Genomic DNA, 26,887 nt, shown 5'->3' with positions numbered 1-26,887 from the left:
TCAGCTGCAAAGTGTTGGGGGCATGCTAAGCCTTTCGGAACCTCTATTTTATGCAATAAAGGCTCTTAAATGCTGGTATTGCATTTGTGGCCAAACTTGTGCACTGTAGTGCTCATGTGTGGTTTAAACTATAGCAACTGCTTGCTATACAGCAAGCAGTTTGCTACAATTTAAAATAAAAAAAAAGAAAATCTTTTTATTTTTTTACTAAAACCTGAATGCTGTAGTTCTCCATGCAGGCAGAGTATAAAGTGTAGCAAGCAGTTTGCTACAGCTTAAAACAAGAAATTATTTTTTTCCCAGTAAAATGTGGAGAAGGGTTGGGGCAGGGTGCTGAATTGGGACCTGAATGGCTATGGGGGGGGGGGGGTGCTGTGCATATGGCCTGGTAAGGTTTACCAGTAAAAGGAACAGCTGCTGTTTTTCTTTATGCTTTTCAGTAGAAGAGCTGGTGGCGGGGGGGGGGGGGGGGGGTTCTGACTGTAATAAGCTGATGGCCACTTTTTTTGCTGTTCAATGGAAGAGCTGGGGAAGAATGTGGATCAAACTTTAATGTTACAGTACATTATTTCAGTAAAGTTGTGTTTTTTTTTGCTCTTCAATGGAAGATTGATAGATGAATGTAACCACAATAAGCTTTCTCTTCAATTAAAGAGCTGAAGGAGTATAGTTCAGGTTGAAAAGGTAGGGTGCAAGTTGAGTCAACTGCTCTTCTGCATATCGGATACGCCTTCCCAAAAATGGGTCCCCAAAACAAGCAGAGAGCTTAAGATCTGAATCAATTATTGGCTGACAGTACTGCTGTAAGTCCGTAACTGGAGGGCAGTACTCACAGAGCAGCCCACTTACAAATAAGTCTACTGCAGCACTTCCTGCTGTAACATTAAGAAAAATACAAAACCCATTCTCATAGTGTAAACATTTCCTCATACCCAACAGTCAGCATAGTGGACAGAGAACACTACAAGTGAAACAAACAGTACAGCCATGAAAAATGTCTTACATCACCTTCTTCTCCACACTAAAACCCTTCCGCTATATCTTGTAGTTATGTCACTTACCCCTCAACACTGGCACACATTGGCCAATACTACTCTTACCAAAAGCTTCATTCCTATTGTTGATATACAGGAAATCTACGAATTTGCCAAACATTGCCTGAATCATATCCATCATGGCTGTTAAGCTCAGGAAATAGGCAAGCTAGTAGAAAAATTATGCAGCTCTGTCGACTGCAAAGCAGAAAAGGTGCTGCTGTGATTTTTCAGGCCCTTCTGCATAAGGCATAGAATCGCATAAAAAAAGCAACGAAGAATCACAATAAGGTACAACGGGCTCCTAATTAGCATAATAGTTGCAGATTTTCCACATATTACTCATTTATTTCTCATTATATCTTCATTTGCTTATGATCTTTTCAGGCTGCTTAAAACCAGTAAAATGCAACTGGTGTCTATGAATTGCACCTCAGTTGTGCTTAGGCACAGCCAAAGCAACTTCCCAGGATGCCAAAGCACAATGCCTACATCATAAACTGGATTTTATAAGTCATGATAAACATAGTAAATATTAATTTTGTAATATTTCATAACCAATTTATAATACCTCAGTAACCACTCCAGCTACACACACATTGTTATTGAGATTTTGTTTGTCCATCTGTGTGCTTTAATATGAGGCTATGCAGTGCAATATGTGCTACCTCACTACTGAGATACTTAGAAAACTATGGAAATTATGACTGTATAAATAGTATATGAACAACAATTAATCTCTCTTTAGTGGCACCAGACAGAGGACAAATACCAGTACAGTTGTGCTGGCCACCATATAAGCATTCAAATCTTTCAAATAGTTTGTAAATAGCATGGTTTTAGAATTATTAATGCAAAAATGAACAGGCTACACTGGATGCCTAGAGGCGCCAGTAAGATGTAAATCAAAAGAACCTATCTGTCTCAGCATTCAACTATCCTGATCTACAAAATTTGTAACTATCACAGTATGCAAATACAGTCTGTTGCCATTTCATTTTGTCTTATGTATAGTAATGCAGTGAAAGTAATGCAGTAAGGAAAAAAACACAAGCAAGCGAATAAACAACTGTTGAGTAGGTCATGACAGAAAAGGGTCGTGACTAGACCACTTACCATGTTGACAAATAATCAGAAAAATTCTGATTTATTAGAAACAGGCACATTTGTAAGGTTCACTAAAATTGTAACAAAAATGCACATAAAACAAAGGGAAAAAACAGAAGAAAAGAGAATACTTCAACGAGTGATTAATAACTGAAGCAAGTGAAGCACAGAACGACATGCTCCAAATATATTACTTACTGTTTCAACACATAAACCATCAGTTTTTTGACTGCTGCAATGTTTTATAAAAACAATTACAACTTTGAACTATCACCTTTCTAATTTTAAATGACTACAATATCTCAGTATTACGGACGCTAATGCTGGCACATAGTCTGGGGACTTATTAAGGAAATTCTAAATTAACAGTCTTCAAAATCTGTGATTGCAAAAAAAATGTTTAGCATACATAATGTTTGCATATTTATGCTTTGGAATTCTCAGACAACTTATGTGGGGAGTTCAACAGGGAGTTAACAGAAGTTGTGATACTTGCAGTTCAGTAATGTAGGCAGCCTATTTTTTCTTCAATAGAACAGAAGCTGTGAGCATTTTTGAAACCTATCACCCTGAACTCTCTGATCATGCTGTTTAATGCAAATACAGCTTTATGGAAACAAAGTCAAGCCTCTGAACTTCATATTTAAATAACATTCAGAGGTCTAGGCTAACACCTGATGTAACAATACATGCATGAGATGATTAGACAATGCACAGTGAAATACAATTCAGTCAGCCATCAAATAACTATTTCAAAAACATTTATTATTATCTGTGGAGGATGAACATGATTTCTGGATAGATATTATTAAGCACAGAATTTTTAGCTTCTAGTAGCAGAAGCCTGGGCTCATATATATCTGTGGCATAAATATGCCATCAGGATAAAAAGCACTTCAAAGACCAGATACTGTGCTTTTCTGCTGATGGGCAATGCAAGACACCTGAATATCTGAATAAAATTCATGAAGGTAATACTCATTAGTTTTCAAATTGGTGCTTAAACTGCTAGCTAGATATTTGTAATGCTAGCTGACAATTATATTCAGACAAAACCTGTGAATGATGCTTCGGACACGTGTAACCAATTAGATATACAGTAAGCAATGGCCCTTTAAAATACGCAACGTGAGCTATACACTGTCATCTCATCTAGTCAAACTACGATGGCACAAACCTCAAAAAAAATTGAGATTATAGCAAGAAAAAAATCCCCATGAATTTGAATATTCACTAGGATCTAACTTGCTAGATTGTGCAGCCTTTTTCTTAAAGTACAGTTCCTGTAGCAGAAAGTTAAAAATCTCTGTATTGAAAGTTTTCTGGATGCATATAGTTAACAGTGTCACATCTACTGTTTTAATAAATCCCTTTGATTTTGTTTAGAACATCTCCTTAAAAGCCTTTTTAGGTAAAGTTAAATGTTAAAGAAAAGCTTCATCCAGAAAAGGAAAAGCACATATTTTTCATCTTATCTCAATCTTCTATGCAATACCGACGCATCATCACTGTTTATTTACTTATCTCTCCACTTATCTCTAAGTGTCTCTCAAAAATGTCAGCATGCCTGACTTACAATACTACGACAGTGTGGCTCTGGTGACAATGTCAGTATAACCTTTCCCATGACTTTCTCTGAATTTTATTAAACTCATGCTGCTTGACAGTACATCTGTGAGAAAGCATCATTATATCCTTTTTTCATAACTTTCTTTGAATTTCATTAACAGCATGTCGCAAAACATACTTCAGTTTTTTTACACTAAAAAGAGGTGCTGAATGACTTTCTGTATTAAATGTCTGTTACATACTGAGGTGCCAAATGGCCAAGCAATCAGTACTTTTTTGTACTATCTGAGTGACAATTCAAACTTAGTGTCTCATTTCATTCTTTACACACTGGCCTGAATTGAACTTGAAAGCAGTGATGTAATTAGTTTTCTTAAACTGTATACATCAAATGTAATTTTGCCTCCTCCCCAGGTATACAGCACAACAGTGTAGGAATAAATCAGCCAGGTCAAAATGGCATTTGCACAAATTCTAAAACATTTCCTTTAGACCCTGTTTGGGGAAAGGGGTATACCCACAAATTATAGAAAGAGCCTTATTCCTTGCACCATCAAGCTCCATATAATGCTCCTCAAGGTTGTTGTAGCACTGGAAAAGGGACACACTGACACAATCATAGTTTGACTAATCATACCATTCAGTAATGATACATATGTCAGGTGGTATCTATTGCACTGCTGTCCCCCTCCCCTCCCATCCTCTACTCTTTGACTTTAGTGTGACTCTGTGATGTAGCACATGGAAAGTAAAAGAATATTAACATGCAGAGACTGGCAAATTGGTGTGCAGGGAAACTGTAAACTCAGAAAGGGACTAAATCAGACAGAGAGATAGATACTTACATAATGTAGTCTTTACATGAGCCTGTCTTGGGTTCCAGTAAAACAGGCAATGTAAAGATCAGGACGCACCATCTTGGTTAGTACAAGTATGGATGGGGAATGCTTGAATGACAGCATGAATGACATCCTGATGTGGCTACAATATCAAACATTCAGGCTGATGAATGTCTGTTAATCCTTTCCTCACCTTTTACTTTCAGTAAAAATTACAGAGAAATAATCTTTTGTCCCCCTTAACTCCTTGCCAGTAGGGAAAAATGGCACATACTTGCACCTTCTGACATTTGTTTACAGAAATTTAGGTATAATGTCACATACCAAGCATGCTTTTCCATAAAAGAATTTATATTTTCTGAGTAATGGACTGTAGTATCTTATTTGTGTGTGTGTGTGTGTGTGTGTGTGTGTGTGTGTGTGTGTGTGTGTGTGTGTGTGTGTGTGTGTGTGTGTGTGTGTTTAAAAAAAAAACATCAGAAAAGTCAGATAAATGTAATCTATTATAAAGTTTCATTTTTGCAAAGATAAAGCATTTTTTCCAATATGATGCAGGTATCTGCAGCATGGATTTTAATTTCTTGTTTCCACTGAACTTAGTTTAGTCTGATTACACATCAGCAGAGGTACTGGTCCTGACTATCACGTTGAAAAGAGGGGTCAAGTTTCCTTTTATTCAGTTGTTGAGATTCCGCTGTTGTAATTTTGGTGGCATAGTTCTGATAACGTACTCAGATTTTTCTGCTTATTGCTGTGACTGGCTCTTTTGCATGCATGTGGTGGGAGATTAAGGGGCAGCTCCATCCCCTCTCACCAGTCTATTCTCTAATTAAGTATGTGGTCATTTCATGTATACTCCTGTGAAATATTCTGCCTCTATTTTGGGGAGTTTATTTAGCCATGTATACATTTTGTAATACAGTCTCTAATGAAGAATGTAATCTCATATGAAGAAGAATTCAACCCGCATGTAATGAGAGGATGTGTTCTCCTGTTATAATATACAAAATATGCATATGCATTTCGTAAGGCAAACCTTAATGAAATTACTGATCTTTAAGTGGAGTATAAATGTGAATACTGTTTACCCTTCTCCTGCTCACTGCATTTCTTCATCCCCAAAACATGCCTACATGTTTTAACATGTGATAAATACCAAGAATGCAAGTCAAAATAACTCAAAATATGTGTATAAAGAAATTCAATAACAGACAGTAAAACTGTAATCATGTTTTCTTTGTAACTGGTCCTTTTGGGGTTAAATCAGAAAAAAGGAAAAGCACTGTGTAACAAGGTAAACTTAATATATGGAGTGTAACTGTTCTTTAAAGTTCTTTAAGGCTTGCAATTAGAAAATGATCAAACCCAAGGCTACACAAATAAACGTGAACACTTTATATTCATTCTACTTTCTCTTCTGAGGCTATGCATGCTTTTAAGGTTCAGCCTAAATAAGATAAAGACCTTCTCAAATCTTCTCCAATTAAAACAGTACATTACTTCAAAGTGCTTCCCTGTGGGCTAAGTGTACCATAGCATGGATTCTGGCGACTGGAAAAACAGCAAATTACTGGCCTTTCCTATAGTTTCAGAGTGTGACATCATATGTTTTAGTGAGCAGTGCTGAAAAATTTAAACAATTAACTTCAACTTCTTAAATTCATCTTTTTGCTAGCTAACAAGGACAAAATAAGCTCACACAAAGGCATAAGTAATAAAATATATTTGAGATCAAGATTGACTTCTGCTAATATCTGATAACATGAATCAAAAGCACTATCAGAGCATAACATCTTAGTGCCAAGTTAAACAACAGCTTTACTGTCTGATGGAGGAACACTGCAAAGACAACCAAGTGAAAACTCCACAGCACTACAGTATAATATCGGAAATAGCAGACACTGATTTTACACATGCAATACGTTACAGATAATATCAGTGTCAAGAGTTAAGAAATAACCTACGTCTTAGTTTTACAGTGCAGGCATTTGGCATTTCAAATGTATAACTTCTGAAAATATAAATGGTTCACTTTCTCTAAGAACACAAAAAGTTTAATGCAGAAAATTTCATATCGACCCACAGACATGTTAAATGAATATTCTCCTTACACAAGAGACCTTGATCTTGTCACTGCAGTTTCAAAAGTAAATTTACAGATGTATGCAATAGCATAGTACCTTCAAAAGAGCTAATGTGCTGAATCCAATATGCTGCTTTGAATACTTGCAAGAACTAAAGACCTAGAGGGCAAGATTTGGAAAAAAGCAGATCACGTAATAATTTCATCAGGCTTATAGCTTTACAAAACTGTATAGAAATTTTGAAGAAATCTAGCACAAATAATTATTTCCCTAAAAACAAACCATAGTCATACAATTCAAAGCAGCTTTGAAACAAAGTCACTCTCCAACTCAACACAGATGCCTCCAGGTAGTCCGTGTACCTGTGAATGCTCATGGACTTTTTGATACGTACTTACTATAACTTGGCGTCTGTGTTATCCTATGTCAATATTCATCACTCTTGGGTCTTGGATCGGATATCATATCTGAGCCAGCAACTTTACAGACAGTTTCTGGGCTTGAGCTAATCCCACTCCCATGATCCCTCTCTGCCCTATAACCCCTCAGATTGAGTTTGCCCTAAGCTAGAAAGCAGTGAAGGAAGACCTTGACCACCAGGTAAGACATCTCCACATCCTCTAAATCCTACAGGACAAGGGACGGAGGAAGGGATAATGATGAATAGTGGCACAAGATAACACACACGTCAAGTTATATTAAGTATATAACTCTTTACCTGATGTTATCTATGTCACTATTCCTCACTCTTGGGTCATAAATCTAAATCTTGGGTGGCCTCAAGGAAGGACATGCCAAAGAACTGTGGAGGCGAAAGAAGCCCTGTTCCAGGAGACAATGCCAAGTTTGTAGTGACTAACAAAAGTATGAGGAGACGACCAGGTGGCTGCCGCACAAATGTCATCTATGGAATGACGGGTAAGACAGGAAGATGACATAGCCACTGGCCTAGTGGAGTGAGCTCTGATTGGCCCTGCTATGGATAAACCTTTGGAAGAATAAGCAAAGGAAATGCACATCAAAATCCAATGGGAGATAGTTACTTTTCGACACTGCCTGACCCTTCCTGTAAAGAGAGAATGCCACAAACAGCTGGCTAGACCTGTGGAAACTCACCATCCTATCTAAGCAGAAGTGCGGTTGTCTATGCACATCTAGCTTATGCAAGAGATATTTCCCTTTATTAGCAAAATTTGGAAAGAAGACTGGCAATTGGATAGACTGGTTCACATTTGCTTCTCTGGCAACCTTAGGCATAAACAAAGGGTTAGTTCAAAGGGCCACTCTGTCTTTATGAAAAATCATGAAAGATGGTTTGATAGAAAGATCCTTCAACTCTGAAACTCTTTTAGCTGATGTTATGGCTACAAAAAAATACATCTTCCATGACAAGAATTTGATATCATACGTGGCAGCATGCTCAAACAGGCTCTGTGTAAGAGACTACAGCAAAAAGGAAAGGTCCCAAGGAGGGGAAGGATCCATGACAGGAGGTCAGAGCAGAAAAACGCTTTTAAAAAAGCTTTACACAAGGGAGAGGAGAAGGCGAGTTCCTCTCAACATGGAAACTGGAAATAGGTGCTAACTGCACTTTGACAGTCATGAAGCTAGCTCCGTCCTGAAACTGCAAAGACAAAAAAAGCAAGATATCTGAAATGGAAGCCGATGCAGGATTGAGAGTGCACCACTTAGCCCAAATAAAAAAACGTTTCCACTAACTGGCGTAAATCTTTCAAGTGGAAGCCTTCTAAGAGGCCAGGATAATGATCTTAATGGGAAAAGGTAGCCTGGGATGATTCAGGATTACTGGAAGTGGGCAAACCATACCATCAGACAAAGCTTCTGTAGGTTTGGAATTGGAAGCTGAAAGGTAATGGAATTTAGATCTGGAATGGGATCTAGTACCCAAGGGGGGGTTACTTCAGATGAGACTGAAGAATGGGAAACCACACCTGCCGAGGGCAAAATGGGGCGATGAGGATCAAGGTGGCCTTGAGGCGATGGGCTTTCTGAAGCTCTTTGGGAATGAGAGGCAAGGGAGGATAGGCATACAGGAGACCCAGAGGCAATCATGGACCAAAGCGTCCCTGGGGACTCCCCGTTTTGGGGGAATTAGGCGAAATACTAGCTGCATTTGTGGTTGAGACAGGAAGCAAATAGACTGCAGCTTGGCTGACCTCAGAGAAGGAAGATCTCTTTCGTCACTGAAGGACCCAAAGAGCACTCATGAGGACTCAGAATTGCCTTGTTGAGTCTGTCCACAAGCATGTTGGACTTTCTGGGAATATGCATTGCAATGAGAAAGTGCCCCAAGGCCATCACCCACTCCCACACTAACATGGCCTGGCAACAAAGCAGATACGAATGTGTGCCCCCTTGCTTGTTGATGTGCCACACAAAAGCCACGGTGTCTATGTGGACTGCAATGGTAAGCGGATGGAGGCAGTCCTGGAAGGCTTGAATAGTGAGGACTGCCCTAATCTACAGGGCGTTGAGATGCAGTTTGGTCTCTGCTTTGGACCACGTGCCATGGACTGCTTGTTCCTGAAAATGTCCCATCCCACCCCAAAAGGGAAATGTCCTTGGTCACTGTGGCGCTGGAGGCAAGAATAAAGAATGGTCTGCCTGCTAGGAGGTCGGGAGACCAGATCCATCAAAGGAGATGATGTCTGCAAACTGGTGTGAGGTGGATCAGAGTTGACATAGGATGAACCAGGGAAGACTACTGAACCACAAAAGTCCATTGCAGAACCCTCATATAGAAACTGGATAATGGCACTAGATAGATAGCTGCCACCATGGACCCTAAGGCCCTGAGAACAAGGTGAGCCTGGGGATGAGGCACATCAAGAAGACATTGAACATGAGATCTGATGAGGTGAACCCGACAGATCAGGAGCACTGCAATCTCTGACACAGTGTCCAACTGAATCCCGATGAATTCCAGATTTTGGGATGGAATCAGGCTGGATTTGGGGAGATTCACTGTAATGCCTAACTGATAGAAAAGTTGTAGTAGATACTAAGAGGCAGTGGCCAGACGATGCTTTGTGGGAGCTGTGAAGAGCCAATCATAGTATGGAAACACCTGGAATCCCTGCAGTCACAGGTGAGCTGCGACCGCTGCCATGCACTTGGTGAACACCAAGGGATTGTGGTGAGACCAAAGGGCAGGATCCTGAACTGCTAGTGATTGGCCCCTACTCGAAAGAGGAGATATCTCCTGGAGTATCTGTCTTTTTATATAACAGTATGCATCCTGGAGTTCTGTGGAGTACATCAAATCATTCTTGTGCAACAAAGGCACAATGGACTGGACGGTGACCATCCAGAACTTGGACTTCTTGACAGAAAGATTGAGATTGCTGAGGTCCAGGATTGGATGCAGGTCCCCAGTTTTCTTTGGAACCAAAAAGAAATGAGAGTAAGTTCCGGATTCTCGTTGTCCTGGGGAGAATCTCCTGGATGGCTCTCTTTCAAAGAAGCTTGAACACTTCTTCCTGAGCTAGCTCACTCTGATGGGGCGGTGCATAGGTGAGGTATCTCCTGACAGGAAGCAGGTGAGAAAAGGGAAAAGAATAACCCCTGGAAATGATGTTTAGCACCCAATGAGCTTTTGTAATACTTGTCCAGGCCCAAGGGTGCAAAGACAAATGACCTTGACTGCTTCCAGGGCAGGACAGTTGGGCAGCACTTCAGGAGCACCACTGGGGCTTCTCAGAGAACAGTTCCCTGGAACCCTGATTTTGCGGACCCCCCCTGCCCCTGGGGCAGTGTCTGCCATTGAACCCTCTCCTTCGACCTCTTGAGGAGAGCTCATCTTGCGCATCCTGGAAGGTATACTGTGACTTGTGAAACCATATTTTCCTGGCCTTTCGCTGCATCTTGGAAAAAGAGAGATGAGGGGTGGAAAACCTGATTCTCAAAACCGACAAAGTCTTGCCTTACTGCTTACTGTGGGCGGGAGTCGCTTTGACCAAAGGGCCAAACAGGGTAGAACCATTGAAGGGGGTGTTGGTGAAAGACACCTTAAAGGACTCCCAAATCCGCAAAGGAGCAGCCAGGCGTGATGCCGAATAGCTATGCCTGTGCTGGCCACTCAAGAGGCTCCTTTCATAGTGTTGGCAATCAGCCTCATCAATGAATTAGCCAGGGAAGAAAGTGTGGATACTTTGGGGGACACCTTACTTAGTTCCCCAGCAGGTAGTACCTCAGAAAGGGACATGGTAAGTTCCTTGTCCAGGTCCCTTTGATGTTGTGTAAAATCTGCCAGGTAGTTGAGCGCCCACAGCCCAAATGTAGTTGAGGTGAACACCCACTTTCCATGTCTGTCAATCACCTGGAACTCAAGGTTGGAGGGATAGTCAGACATGCTCTGTTCCGCCAGCTCTTTCTTAGTGGTGGCAGCTACCATGATTGCATCAACTGGCATGCCTTTCGACCAGAACTGTTTGTCAAACAGGGGACTCAGAAACTTGTCCATATGTTTGGGAACAACCTCCACAGTATCTGGCTCCTTCCATGCCCTCCTGGTGATAATGTCTACAAGTTCGTCTGCAGGGGGGAGACCCAGGAGGCAGATGGTCCCATCTCAAAAGCCTTTAGAAAGACGGACTCCTTGGAGGATGGGGAGATAAGACCAACTTCCCTTAAGCTTAACGATTTCCAAGATGTCCTCAGAGGAGACAACCTCAGGCAGAGATATGGGGGACCTGTCCCCTTCATTGAGGTCCCGGATCCGACCTCCCCAGACCCTAAGACAAAGTAGGATTTGAGCACTTGGATCCCACATGCCTCATATCCAAGGAAACCGGATCCGTGGCTGGTCTGGATCTGACCAGATCTGAAGGCCTCGAACAGGAGAGCTTGGATCCACAAGTGGACTCCCGTGACCTCAGATCCGAGGAACTTGGAGGGGAAGCCCCAGATCCGTAAGAGTCGAGGAGCTTAGGATCCAAGGACAACGGATCTGACTGAGTTGAGGCTGGGGTCGGATCCAAGGCACTTGGATCTGACAGCATCACCTTTTTTGAAGAGGAGGACCCAGGAGGCAGAGGGGCTTTTCTTTTGAGCTCTGAGGGTCGAGAATTGGCAGGGGACTTAGCCAAGGAACCCCCTTGAGCTAAACCTTTCAGAAGGAGTTTGCTTTGGTGATCGACCAAAGCCTTGGGGTTGAATGCGGCACAAATGTGCATTGAACCTCCAGGTGGTCAGTGGCCAAACAATAAAGGCACTCATTGTGCAAATCGGACATGGGCGTCTTCCGACTGCATGAGGAGAACCTTTTAAAACCAACAGGCTTTTCAAACATGTTGGAGTGAACCAAGCCAAAGGACACACTAATAGGGATCCAAAAAATAAGCAGAGGTCAGAGCCAGAAACACACAAGCTGACTAAACTAACACAGGACTAAACGTACTCCAAGCAGAACACTAAGAACACCAAAAAATACACTTACAGCCACTAGAAAAAAATGGCGCCAAAAACACAATAACCAGATAACACAAATATTAAAAACAGGGGCAGGACTAGCTATAACTATGGATACAGAAAAACACTAATGTCTAACAACAACTACACTAGAAAATCCAAAAAGCAAGAAGAAATTATTGAATAAAGCACTACTTATCCCACAGGAACTCAAGCACTAGAATCCACATCTGTTGCTGAGCGCGGAAAATGAGATCTGAGGGGTTAAAGGGCAGGGAGGGATAATGGGAGTGGAAGGAGCTCGAGCCCACAGGTTTTCTTTAAAGTTGCTGGCTCGGATCTGATATCGGATCCAAACCCCAAGAGTGAGGAAAAATGACATGGTTAACATCAGATCTTAGATTCCCAGAGTTGTGAAAAAGGAAAGATGCACTAACCCACAGAATGTCAAGACTCTGGTACCTCAGAGTGTTTCCTCTTACTCTGAGGTACAGCAGTCTCACAAAGGCAGTGTGTATATGCATACATACATACATACATATCTTCTTTATATCCCTCTTCTCTTAAGGGTGTTCACAAGAGCTTCTTTTTCTTTTAAGAAGATGTCATCCCTAGAACATAATTTGGAGATAGTGTAACCTGATTTCCCACTAAATTACGAAAAATTTGCCTTGGGTGCATGCTGGTCTGATGTAAATGGTTTTGCCATGTAGGCTTCCTGAAAATCATGGTTTCTATCCCTTTACCCGGGGTCAGGCAAAGTTTCATATCAAGAAACTCTTATCTCCCTTTCAGAGAATTTTAAGTCAAATCTCAAAAAACTGGTTGTGTGAGAGAAAAATGTGACAAATTCCCATAGACTAGAGAAACATGACAAATTCCCAAAGACTAGTGGCATCTCCTTTCCATAGGAGAAAGACATTGTCCACAAATCTCATGTAGAAAATTATCTGATCTTTCCACAAGTTGCGTACGTCTAGATCCCATTCTTTCTTCCATTGTGCCAAGACTATATTCGAATAACTGTTGGGACATGGGGTGCCCATGGCAACCCCCCATTTTTCCCAATAATGAGTGTCGCCATATTGGAAGATGTTGTTCTCCAATACTAGTTCTAACAAAGTACAAAGGAGATTAACATCTAAAACTTTACTGCCAGCAAATCTCCTGATGGCTTCGATTCCATAATTGTTCGGGATGACCGTAAAAAGACTTTGCACATCCAGTGTGACTAATAATAATCCTTCTTCCTGGGTTCTCATTTTCATTTTCTCAAACAAGATACCTAATAAGTGTGCTGTGTTCTTCAGAACTGTGGTGGCCTTTGATAGGACCTTCTTTAATTCACCTTCCAAGAATACTGATAGCGGCTCAGTCAGCCAGCCCCTTCCCAAAACAATGGGCCACATTGTTGGATCCTCTAAGTTCTTATGTATTTTTTGCAGTCCACTAATGGCCGGTGTTACAGGATGGGCTATATCAAAATAGTCATAAAGCTCCTTCGTAATACTCCTAGTTATTAGGAGATCATATAGTGTGTCACGCACACCAGTAATCAGTCTCATCAGATATATCTTGTACAATTTTTGATAGGTTCCTCTGTCACTTAAGTCTCTCATCTTGGTGCTATAGAACTCAGACTCCAGTACCACTATCGCGCCACCCTTGTCCGCTGGTTTAATGACAATGTATTTTCTCCCCATCAACTCCTTGAGTGCTTGGTATTCACTTTGGGTCAGGTTATAGCATTGATTACTCTTAGATTGTGAAGTATATCTTGCTACCTCTTCTTCACAAAGGTGCATAAACATATCCACCATAAGATGGTACAGTGGCACAAAAGTACTTGTTTTTTTAAAAAGATTAACTTGTTCCTTATTGTTGCCAAAAATGTGTTTGAGGGTGAAAAACTAGCTGGAATGCTTTCCCCGCAATGTCTTTTTTCCTACAGAAGAGGTCGTACAATCAATTTTCATCTAACTCATTATAAACATTTCACCCCTACTAACACAAAACAAGTCACTTTATTTGGGGATAAGTTAGTTGGCAGAAATCCTTGTGGCAATTGCAGTGCTTGTATACATGTGTTTTCAAGGGAAGAAAGACAAATACCCTCCAATTTTAGGGTCAGGATTTTTTCATTGAAAAATAGAACAGAACAGGAAGTCTCAGAGCAGGGATATGGTAGGGCCTTTGTTACCAATTTTAGTGGGGATGCCTACCATATAAAAAGCATTTTGGAGAGAGAATGGTGTAAATTCTCTGAATTCATAGATTTAGATAACCTGAAGAATAAACCTATTAAGATGGTTTTCAGGAAAGGGCAGAATATCAAGAACGTGTTAGAACTTGTTCAACACATACACATTTATTCCCACAGAAAGGGTGGTACTTACAAATGTGGGGTTTGTCCAAAGTGAGTTGCATTTTGCACAAGAAAGAACTTTTTTAAGAGCTAGAAACAAACTTCTGGTAGGCAAAATATATTCCAATTGTAACTCACAGAGGATAATCTATTTGGCCACCTGTGCCTTCTGCGAAGATTTCTATGTGGGAAAAACGGAAAGACCATTAAAACATAGAATTTATGAACATTTGAATGATGTTAGGAACAGGAATAATAGAAACACCCTTTCTAGACACACCGTGGAATGTCCAAAAGCAATTTTTTTATTTTTTGTTTTAGAAATAGTACCCAGGGATATCAGGAGTAGTCCCTGGGAAACGAAATTAATACAAGGAGACCTTTTGGCAGGTTGTGTTGGGGAACAACAGGCCCTCTGGACTAAATGACACCATTTCATTAGCACCTTTATTGAAATTAAGATCTGCTAAATTATAGATGTGATTTATTCTATGTACACACCCCCTTTTTTAATTCATCCAGCCTGGCATATTTAATAACATCATAAATACTTTTTGTTCAAGGTTTTTTATTCAAGTTTAATATTTATTCATGTATTTTAATAGTATAAAAAGGAAAAGGTATTGTTGTTTTTTTTTAATGTTTGGCTTTATTGTATTTTGAATTTTGATACACTAATGTTAGTATTTGTATGCTTGTACCTTTAAATTTTAATTCTGGATTAATTGTTGACTGATGGTATTATAAAAATGGGATTTTACCATCAATGAATTATCTGATGAAGTCTGAGTGATACTTGGATGAAAGCACATTTTTTTTAACTTTGTGTGGCATTTATTTTAAAGCTTTGTCTATTAAATGAGTGGATTCTACAACAGTTACAGTGCCTACTTTGTGTGCAGATTTTGTGTTTCCTAGTGTTATTTCTGCTGGGCACACTCCTGTTTTGTTTGCATATTGTTTCTACAAGTATTTATTTGCCACAGGAAAGCTTTATTATATATTTATCTATATATCTAATATATATATATATATATATATATATATATATATATATATATATATATATACATACATACACCCACATATACATATATATTATATTCAATGTTCTTTTTTATTTATTTGCTTTCTTTTAAAACTTCTTACTAGAAAAAGGAAAGGGCCTTAATCCATTCATCCCCCTACGTAAGAATGAGAAAAAGCAAATACTTTTTTTTATTTTTATCATACTCTTTTTCACTAGACTTTTCTTTTTTTCTTCTTCTTTTTTTATATTGCACTGCCTACATTTCTTAAAACTAAAGAAAGGAGGAAAAAACTGGGGCACCTGTTTACTTTAGTGTTCCCATTGCACTTGAAAATAACTGAGAAACCTTTACTTTATAGTATGCAGATTACATTATGAACAATAAAAATATTACTGTTAAGGACAACATTTTCTTTTGCTTACAATTAACTTTCTCCCTTCTCTTCCCCTCTTCTAAGTGTTCTTCCAAATATTAATGACATGAACAAGGCCATATGCTTTAGAGTCCCCTACAAGTTTAATAAAGTCAAAAAGTCCAATATTTCCAGTTTTTTTTTGTTTTGTCATATTTCACAAATATAATTAATGCTTTGTAATCCCACATTTATCTGTCAGTTTCTGAATTGCTGGTTTTATTCATGTTTAGCTCCAGCTCCCAAAATCCAGTCTCTGCTTCATTTCCAAAGTACTCTTGATTCTTCTAGTGAAATCTCTGCTTTTTTCAATCTCTCAGGTATTTTCTATTGAAACACTGGAAAGGTTTATTACCAGAAGAACAAGAAGTAGAATCTCTTTCTGTTTCACAGCTCACTTTTTGTTGAACAAACTTATGTATTTCCTCCTTAGCATGTTCAACATCAAAAATTATATTGTCCCTCCAGGAAAGAATATTATGAAGACAGCTGAGTACAGCAGTTTGAATCTCATACTCACTGCTCGACATTTCCTGATTAGTGTAATAAATGTACTCTTTATCTGCCTGGTGTACAGTGAGTAATCAATTTCCAGAAACACTCTGCTGTCTCCCACTTTTAGTACTTTGTCCTTCTGCCACAGTTTTGTCAGAATCAATTCCTTCTGCTGGTAGGATTGTATCTTTACTACTAGAGGTTTAGGTTGCTTTCTCATGGCCAGGTTTGGAGCATAAACACTATGTACCCTTTCAATTAACAACTCCTGCTTTGGAATACCAGTGCAGTTGCTTATCTGTGCTTTCATAAAGTTAATACAGTCTGGTACAGCAGAAAATCTCAGGTTTTCCCTATGTGTTCTGTTCTCTAATTATATTATTTTCTGAAACATCTCTTTTTGAGCAATCTCATATTCAGCCTGCTTTGTCTTCATTTCAAACTCTGATTGCTACCGTTTTATCACCTCATCTGAATATGTGTTTAAAGCTTCTTCCATTGTTTCCAGCCTTTTATTGTATGAGCTTATATACTCCATCAGTGTTTCATTTATTTTAATCAGCTCTGAGTACATTTGACCTATTTTTTCCTCTAGGTTACTGGAAGTCATGTCTTGCACTAAAGCTGGAGCTTGCACTGCTTTTAGCTGAACAGCTACAGAATTCTTCCCAGTCAGTGTTTTTTTCCTCACCTTTTATGATTGATTTTCTTTCAGGTTCTCTGAATTTCTTTCTTTTTTTTTTTTTTTTTTTTTTTTGCTGGCATCCAGGTAGCACACTTACTAGCTGGTTACTGGAATTTACCCAAAAATACAAGTTCACTGTCTCTCTCTTTTGAATTTCTGTTTTCACATTTGAAGAACTGAATGTGAAGCCATCTTGGAAGTTCCTATCCTACAACCGTGTCATCATCTTTCCTTAATATCTTTAAAATGCATTCACTCTCATATCATATACCATCTTTCCATCCATAAAACCATTTCAACATCCCAGTGTGGATATAATACAGGCACAGCTCTCTTAATTATGGTCTATTGTGCACATAATATACTGAATACAGGGGAATCTACTGGTGTGTTTTATCCTAACTTCTATAAATTAGCATTCAGTTCTGTGGTGTTTGTATTCAACTTCCTTAAATCATTCAACACTGTCAAACTAGACTTTCTCTGAAAGTATCTATCGCCAGGCATGTCATGCTTACTCTCAAGTTACTTAAAAAAATAATCCAAACTGCTTAGTGATCAGATGTGCTCTCAACTCCATTGACAGTTATATCTGTAGTCCTACAGGTACAATTTCCAGGTCCCTATTATTTAATAAAAGGTAAGAATCCTACTGTCCCAATATGTAAACAAATTTACCATCTCCTTCAAACATAATGGGAAAAACATCGCAGCTACCCATCAGGTTAATTTCAATCAACTATAAATGTTGGTAAACAATACTGACCTATGTCTAAATGCCTAAAAAAGCTAAAGCATTGTTTATCACTTCAAAGAAAACGAATGACTCAGTATAGTAAGCACCTCTGTTTTCAAAGCACTACCTCAAGACAACATGGCAATACCTTAGCTGACTGGCTATACCTGCTCAGAATCATGAAAGATCTTAACCTGAAATCTAAATTATTATGTCAGATCTGCCACACAAAGAATCCATCAAAGTTTAGATTTTCTAATCAGGGTAAGGCAATTTATGAAAGACCACATTAGATTATCTTTATATAAGCTCCTTATGAATTACATTAGTCTCTGCTTACAATTGTGTTCTGTGCTTCTGGGATCATAAATGTCTATCGCTCATCCCATTTTACTAAAGTTGAGCAAATTTACATGAGACCACCTAAACATGTTTCATATCGGCCCATCAGGCTCACCTGTGCTTTTCCTTTATCTACTACACTTACTGAAGAGTTGCCACCATTCAGTTAATTCCACACATTAAATAATCTTTTTCTCAAAACAGGCAAGATACATAAATTATAAAAAAGATAACCACCTCTAAAGAAAAATGAGAAAACTGGTGCTGTGCTGCTGCAATAGAATTCAAGTACATGTCAATAACATAAAACAATTTATAAAAAAAACTACTTTATATAGAACATCTCCTCCATCTTTGTCGCTTATAAAAGCATTCTCCTTATCCCATTCCTTACTACATAACACATTGCCACAGTTTTTTGTCCACAGAAACCATGAACAATACATCACAGTTTTCTGTACACTTAACTCATTTTGATAATATTCACACATTACATTGTGTACTGTACCTTTTTAATGCTGAATCTGCAGTTATTCAGAAATAATACTGTAAAACCTCAATACTCTCTTACATTAAAAAAGTGCTATGATATCTCCTCTTTCCTACATTTGGAGCATAAGCATAATCTTTCTTTAACAACTTTTTGCTTCATCTCTGCCTTAGCTGGCAACTACTCATGCTATAATCATTAAACAAAATGTTTCAAAGGGCCATTCAAACCCACCCACTTAGAATGTCTTAATAAGGGTTTTTCACATTCCACTGTTAACATTTCCCTGTATGTGAATTATAACATGTTTTCATTACTTTCTTGTATTACTTCTTTCTATTCATGACAATGCCTAAATCTCACATCTCCTTCCTACATTGTTTAAAATAACCATCTGATTCTGCAATTGTATTACTTGTTAATGCATAACTTAATGCATCATACCTTTCGCTAAGTAATTCATCCATATTATACACCGACTTCAGTGTGTAGTGCATTTTTAATGATACCAAACAGATCACCAAGTTTGCCATTCCTAAACCTCCTTTACCAAGCTGCTTTTACAGGACCTCCCTTGAAATATTTGTGTCTATTTCCTACAGCATGCTCCAAAGAATATATCATACACTCCAATATCAAAATATTCAGACAAAGGATAAATATATCCAAAATTAACTCTTCCTAACAAAATACTCTTAAATCAATTTATTTATAATACTCACATTATATGCTTCCCATGTTCCGAGATTGGTTCAATATCAATGTGTTTCTCACCTGTTCCTTATTACCATAATGTATACTTAATATTTCTACACATTACATCAAAAATATCTATGGGCCAGATTCAATAAAGCCTACTGCATTTACACTCTTCTGAGTGAACAGACAACACACACCTTCTTCCTCCTAATTTTAGTTTTCCTACTGATATCCTTGCAGCTTTAAATACCGACAGGGATTTATAACCCATGGGGATTGGTAAATGCCAGTTAAGTGTATGTTCTGGTTGTTTGAGATATGCTTTGCGATTTTTGATTGGCTTGTATACCGGTATATGTGCCAATCAAAAATGTCAAAGTAGAGCCTCTTCTGTTCAATGCAGAACAGCCAGCTCACTGTTCCGCATTGAACAGAAGAGGCTCCTCTTTGCCAATTTTGATTGGCTCATATGCCGGCGTACGAGCCAATCAAAAATGGCAAAGAGGAGCCTCTTCTGTTCAATGTGGAACAGCAGGCTGTTCCGCACTGAACACAAAGGGCTCCCCTTTGGGATTTTTGATTGGCTCATATGCCAGCATACAAGCAAATCAAGGGCCAGTCGCTTGAGTTCCAGATAACGAGGATGTTACTTTACTTATATATGAATTCACTCTGATGACAGCTAGTGAATTTTCCAATTATCCATTATTCATTTTAAATGTAAGTTAATGTCAGTCAACCCCTGGTCAAAACCTTAGTGGATCACCTGTCTTTTTAAATCCAATAAATTCCCTACATCAGTTTCACTATATGCAGACATTCTAAATTGTAAGAAGACTCTTTCTAGGTGTAGTAACTAAGTCCTGTCATTCAAAATTGCATTATGATTTTTGTAACTGCCTTTTGTTAAACACAGACATATACAGGCACAGACAGCACTTTTGAAACATCAATTACCCTCTCTATTCCATACAAATAATCACTTTCAAGTCTTTTGCCGAAACTCTCAGTGATTATAGGAGTGAGGAGAAAAGTGTTGCTCTTTCAGGAGGACTACTCATTTTGTATAGGAAACACAAAAGTTTCTAGTGAAGTAGACACATGGGTTTAACTTCTGAATGAGCCACTGCTTCTACAAAAAAAGTTTTCTTTAGCCCCTTTGTCATGCCTGTAGCTCTTGGTGAGCCATTCCTGACATTACCTCTTCAGATCAGATCACTAAAGTCATCTCTGCAATTCTCTTCTGAGCTATAGAGGATAATGTCTTCCATTCACATTTCTCAGATAACATTAACAGCTCCTTGGTAAGCACACGGTCCTTCTCTCTAGCCATTCTCTCCACAATTATCCCATAAAGTATTTCCAGCAATTTGTGATGGTTCAGACACAGCAAGCAACATTTCATCTGGTAAACCAAATCCTCAAGGTTAGTAATTACCACTGTCTCCTTGATCTCTAGTTTCTCCCAGTCTCAGAAACTATTTGTACTCCTCTACTACTGAGTCAGAGCAAGTGTGCTCCATCCTAAATCGGGGAATTTTTCTCTAGTCATTATGAATGCCACCTCAGATCTGCCCTGAATATAAGCCAAGCCAATCCAATCAACAAAATAAATAACTAAGAAACTATATAAATTGAAAGAGGTACTTCAGCACACATGCTTAAAATGAAAGCCACTGCAAGTTATTTCTGTACTTACCATCACCAAACAAATGACCCATAAGTTCTGAAAGTGTATGTTTCAAACTGAACTCAACCAGTTTCACTGCTTCCAAAGTGTGTGTCTCTTGCTTATGAGGAGTGTGTGGACCATTCTCAAATAAATGTAGGTCTTCTCCATTTTTCACATCCACAAATAGCTGCAAAAAGAACAAAGTTTTTTTTTCTCACAGTCTTTTAATCATTTTAGACATTCACCTAATTGCAGAAAGAAAAATGAATCCATTATGCTTCCATTAAAATTCTAGGCTGACACTTTAATCTTCAAGTTGAAGTAAGAAGTTTGCCATATTCCAAAGATATTTTGCCTGAACTAATATTCAGAAATAACATTTTCTTATTATTATGGAATCTACATACATAACTGATGGCTATAAGTAAAAGCAACCAGTCTAAGGATCCCCTGCTGCTCCTGTAACAGGCATTATTACCTACTGTCCCACATCAAGTTAAAGGTTACATAAAAAGAAACAAAAATACATATTAAACAAATCAGCCACCTCTTATCCATGCAGAGTCCAATACTTGGATATCAAGGCAAGTTAAACAACCAGAGATTGACACTGTATTAAGATTAAATGAGACAGCAAGAACTAATTAATTGTGATAAATAAGCTGATTTAATATATTACATTTTACTTTGACACAAAAGGTCCAGGGAAAGGGTATAATCTTGCAAAGCAATCGTAAAAAAATGCAGTCACTTTACTATACACAGCTTGATACTGGTCTGTTAAATGAGAATTTAGCTGTTCTGTACAAACTTGCAATCATGGTTTAATACAAACAGAATAGCATTAATGCCTAAGCTCAATCCTAAAAGATAAATAAAGTACAGAATAATTCACATTCCCAGTGTTTTAAGGAAAATTGTCTTCTTCAGGGGCTTAACCATTTCTGATCTTTCAACTTTTTTTTGCATTGATTATTTATATCACCTATACTCTTTATCTCCTGTTCTTCTCCTTGTACAACTCTTACAGGTTCATAGGTAGGTAAATAGGCTAGCTGCCACTGTGGGCTATTTTAATACTTGATCATTTCCTTTTTTGTGCTTGAAATAGCCTATCCAACTGGGTTATAGACTGGCTTTATCCATCCCATGGTCAATAAATTTAAGTCATGTACTCACCATAACTACGCATTTGTGCTGTCCATTGTCATTCTTCCTCAGATCCAACTCAGCCAATCTCTCTAGATTCTTGGATCCAACTCTCAAGCTCCTCCCTTTAACCATAATGCACCTAACTTGCCAGATCACCCCATACTAAGTTTGCTGCTGCTAAATATACCAGAAGGCATAAATGCTTATAACAATAATCATAATTAGAACAAGAAACTGGACAGAGACAGAGTAGGGATTCAAACCGGAAACAATGGTTCCTATATACCTCAACAGTTCACACTCAAAGGGTAAGGACAGGGGGAAGGAGGATGGGCAATGCAGAAGCATAGTTATGGTGAGTATATAACTTAAACATCTGATGTTGTCATTTTCATTCATTCCTCAACGTATGGGACAGACCCCCAGCTACAATAATCTTGGATGGCCCTCAGGGAAGGATATTCTGGAGAGCCGCAGAGCCAAAGGCAGCCCTGTTCCTGGATATGATATCCAATTTGTAATTAGCAATAAAAGAATGGGAACAGGACCAAGTGGCCACAGGACAAATGTCATCAATTGAAGCTCTGGCCCAAAAAGCAGAAGATGTAGCCATGGATCTAGCTGAATGGGCCTTTGAGTATCTAGGTAAGGACAAATCTCTTACAGAATGAGCAAAGAAAATGTAATCTGTTATCCATTTAGCTAAGGTAACTTTAAAATCTGGCTTTCCCAATTTGTTTTTAGCAGAGGAGACAACAGTTGATCAGTTTTTATATATTTTTTGTTCTAGGTAGGTAGAAAAAGAGCTGTCCACGTACATTTTTATTTATTTATTTAGTTAGTTTAACATTTGTTAACCGGGTTAGTCCAACTGAGCTAGAGCCCATTTTCAGTGGAGGCCCAGGCAGAAAAGTTCCAGATAGTGACATTATAAGAAAAAAATCAGTACATAAAGCATAAAATAAATTAGGCAACAAAAGTAAAATCTGAATTGTAGAACATAGAGATACAGAACATTATTTAGATATAACATCAGTGTAACACTTTTTTTGATAGGTAATGTATTGGTGTTGCACAGAAAGTAGTCTTAGCAAGAGAGAGAGGTGTAATGAGTAAGGAGGAGTACAGACAGAAAGGATATGACAGGAAGAGTTATTAAAATAGACATAGATAAAATACAGATAGAGATTAACATAGAGATAGGAGGAATATGAACTGGGGTGGTATCAGGGTGAATGGCAGGTGGCTGATAGGACATATGGTCTAGAGGAGTAGGGGGTAGGATTATGTTTGGCCATGGCAGGGGCAGATTCTAAAGTTTAGAGGGGTGCCTTTTAAAACTTTTTTGAAACTATTTGTGTTGGGAATAGTTCTAATACTCAAAGGAACTTTGTTCCAGGCATGAGCAACTGACTAGTTATAGGGAAGTCTGCCAATAGTTTTTTGGGTTTATATATCCAAGAGGTGTTGGTTGGAGCTACGGAGTGAGCTTTTGGGAGTATATAAGAAATGGCAGTTGATAGAGCAGGGCAGGAAGTAGGTTTGCTGAGGATGGATTGAGTCAGGAGCAGTTGCCTTAGTAGGAGTTGTTGGGGGGAATTCTAACCAATGTAGGTTTTTGAGTGAATGGCAGTGGTGAGAGAGGTATGGGGCTGATTTGAAGCAAACCTAGCAACTTTGTTATACCTGTGTTCCAGCTTGGACATAAGAGTGGATTGTAAGTTAGTTAAGACTGGAGAGGCATACAGTAGGTATGTGTAAGGGAGAGTTTAGAGTCTTTAGCGAGGAATTTCTTGTTCCTATAGGGCAAGCCTAGTTTTTGGTGCATTTTTCTGATGCATTGTTGGACATGCAGATCAAATTTTAATTGATCATCTATGATAGCACCTAATAGTTGTGTGTATGAGTCTACAATAATGGTTGTGTTATTAAGAGATGTGATGCTAAATGCAGATTTGTGATATGAAAGAGATTTACGGAGGAATAGGAGAAGTTTGGTTTTCTTGGGACTGAGTATGAGTTGGTTGTTAGTTAGCCATCTTTCAACAGAGTGGAATGAGTTTTGAGTTAACATGAGGAGTTGGGAGAGATTGTCAGAATAGGAGATTAATGCCGAGTCATCTGCACACTGTATGAGAAAGGAGTGAGAGCAGGATGTGTACAGGTTGTTAGTGAATATGTTAAATAGTAGTGGTCCAAGGATGGAGCCCTGGGAGCCACCTGTTTGGCCTGGGAGGAAAGGGGAGAAGGATGTGAGCCACTTAACAGCCTGAAGCCGGTTGGTAAGGTAGCTGGAGAACCAAGTCAGAGTACAGCTGGAGATACTGAGATCAGATAGTTTGGTTAGAAGCTTGCTGTGGGAGACCGTGTCAAAGGCTTTGTCAAAGGCTTTTGAGAGGTCTAGGAAAAGACAAGGAACTAGTTTGTTGTTGTCTCTAGCTTTGGAGATAGCTTGTGTGAAAGAAATTAGAGATGTAGCTGTGGTATGGTTAGGGCGAAAGCCATGTTAGGTTGAGGTGAGAAGATATTCCTGGAGAAGATAATCAAGGAGCTGTTTTACATATGCATATTTCATGAATTTTAGATGGGGGGATAGTATGGCTATAGGCCTGAAGTTAGAGGGGTCAGCAGAGTGTCCTCCTTTGTGTATTGGTATAGCATAGAATTTCTTCCAGATGTCAGGGACTTTAGATTCTTGGATAGATCTGTTGATTAGTATTGAGACTGGACATGCAATTGAGTCAGAGGTGAGCTTTAAGAACAGGGAAGGTAAATTATCGACTGAGGGAGAGCAAGGCTTGAGTTTATTGAGAAGAGATCTTATGTATGCAGTGGGGACTGGCTTGAGTAAGGAGGAGTTTTTTTGGGTTGGAGGGGGTGCAGTCATGAGACTGGAGGTGTCGTCCTTCCAGGTTAGTCTGTGGATGGAGTCAACAAGTAAGTGTGGCAGTTTCAAGAGCAGAGTTGTTAGGGCTGGGGTTAGGTATAGTGGGACTTCATGGGTGAAGAATCTTGTTGATTGTATTTCAGAAATTTTTGGTATTAGAGTGGTGGTTAGCTTGTGGTTTTTGGTAGACTTTTTTCTTATTAATGTTGACCTGTTTTTTGGTAAGAATGCAGAGTTCTTTACAGCTTTGTAGATGGGTATGGGATTTGGTTTTTAACCATTTTTCCAAGCATTGTGTCTCTTGTGCATAAGAAAGTGGGTGGGGAGCAAACAGAGATTTTATCCGTAATTTCCTAATGAGAGCTAGTGAGTTAAGAACATCTAGAAAGATGAGGTTACATTTTTGAACTGCATCTTCCAGGGGAAGGTCAAGAAAGAAGGACCAGTTGATGGAGGATAATCTATTGTTAAAAATAACTGGGTTGAAGCTAGGGATTTTATGGCAATCATTGTATTTTTGAGGTCTACAAAGTCTGGGGAAGTATTTCGGAATTTAGGTGGGCAGGTGGTCACTTATGGTTTCTGACAATGTGCCGGGGTTGTGGTTTGGATTAGATGTTAGGATCAACTCGAGAGTAGTGCTGATACTGGTGTGTTTGTCCATGTGGGTAGGAGTTATGATTAATTGAGAGAAGCCATAAAGATTAATGCAGGAGCTTGGGGAGTCAGTAGTTAGTGTTTTCCAATCAATGTTCGCATCACTCAGTATTTCATAGGATATGGTGTGGGAGGATCCAAGAGAGAACAGATTTGAGGATAATAATGTTGTTTCCTGGGAGAATATATATAGTAGTGACTGACAGCTTTTTTATGATTGTTCAATTTACAATTAACTATAAGAAGTTCAGCAGAGTGAAAATTGGGGAGTGAGACAGACAAAGGGGAGAAGTTAAGTTGTTCAGAGTAAAGTATAGCCACACCTCTACAAGATGTAGCATAACTTCTCCTTTATTGTCAAAATTTGGAGAGAAGACCAGTAAACTGATTACCTGATTCATATTTGACTTAGAAACAACTTTTGGCAGAAAGAAAGGGTTTGTACGTAATGTCAATCTGTCTTTGTGAAAAAACAAATGAGGCAGTTTTGAAGACAGTGCTTGAAGTTCAGAAACTTGCCTTGTTGACGTAATAGCAACAAGAAAAATTGTTTTCCAAGAAAGAAATTTAAGGTCTGACTAAGCTGAAGGTTTGAAGGGGGACTGAGTTAAAGTTTGTAATAAAACAGTAAGATCCCAGGGTGGAGTAGTGTCTCTTATTGGAGGTCTAAGCAGAAGATTAGCCTTCAGAAAAGCCTTACATATTTTTGAAGAAGCTAGGGGAAAAGCATTATGCCTTATGTGGTGAAGAGAAATGGCTGCAAGTTGGACTTTTATGGTGGAAAAACTGGCACTGACTTGAAAAACTGAAGCCAGAAAATCTAATATAGCAGGAATTGGAGCTGTGAAGGGATCCATCCTTCTCTGTTCTGCTCAATATGAAAATCTCTTCCATTTACTATTGTAAATTTGTCTGGTAGAAGCCTTTTGAGATGAGGATAAAAATCTGACGAAGTGGAGAGGAAAGCCTGGACTGTCTAACAATCATTAGAACTGGGGAAACTATGCGGTTAACTTGAAGCCTTGAATGTCTGGATGAATTATTCCCGAAGGATGCAATAGTAAATCTGGACTGGGGTACAGTGTCTGAGGCGGACATTGAAGATGAGACCAAAGGAAAGGGAACCACACCTGCTGAGGCCAGAAGGAAGCAGTGAGGATCACCTTACTCTTCAGCCATTGTGCTTTCTGGAGAAATGTGG

At 38.9% G+C, this 26,887-nt stretch overlaps 1 protein-coding gene across 1 annotated transcript in view; it reads right to left on the bottom strand.

Annotated features, from left to right (window-relative positions):
• FARS2 (phenylalanyl-tRNA synthetase 2, mitochondrial) overlaps positions 1–26,887 on the bottom strand; it is a 2,286,208-nt gene that overhangs the window by 1,829,812 nt on the left and 429,509 nt on the right. Inside the window, exon 3 of the mRNA XM_044064858.1 lies at positions 21,018–21,177. Within this exon, the coding sequence (XP_043920793.1) occupies positions 21,018–21,177 (160 nt within the window). The remainder of the gene's footprint in view (positions 1–21,017; positions 21,178–26,887) is intronic.

The sequence above is a fragment of the Protopterus annectens genome, chromosome 3.part0, assembly GCF_019279795.1.
Source record: "Protopterus annectens isolate FY-2018-M chromosome 3.part0, PAN1.0, whole genome shotgun sequence".
In the NCBI taxonomy this organism is placed as follows: Eukaryota; Metazoa; Chordata; order Ceratodontiformes; family Protopteridae; genus Protopterus; species Protopterus annectens.
The sequence above is the reverse complement of the archived record's forward strand: the minus strand, read 5'-3'. Positions and strand labels throughout refer to the sequence as shown.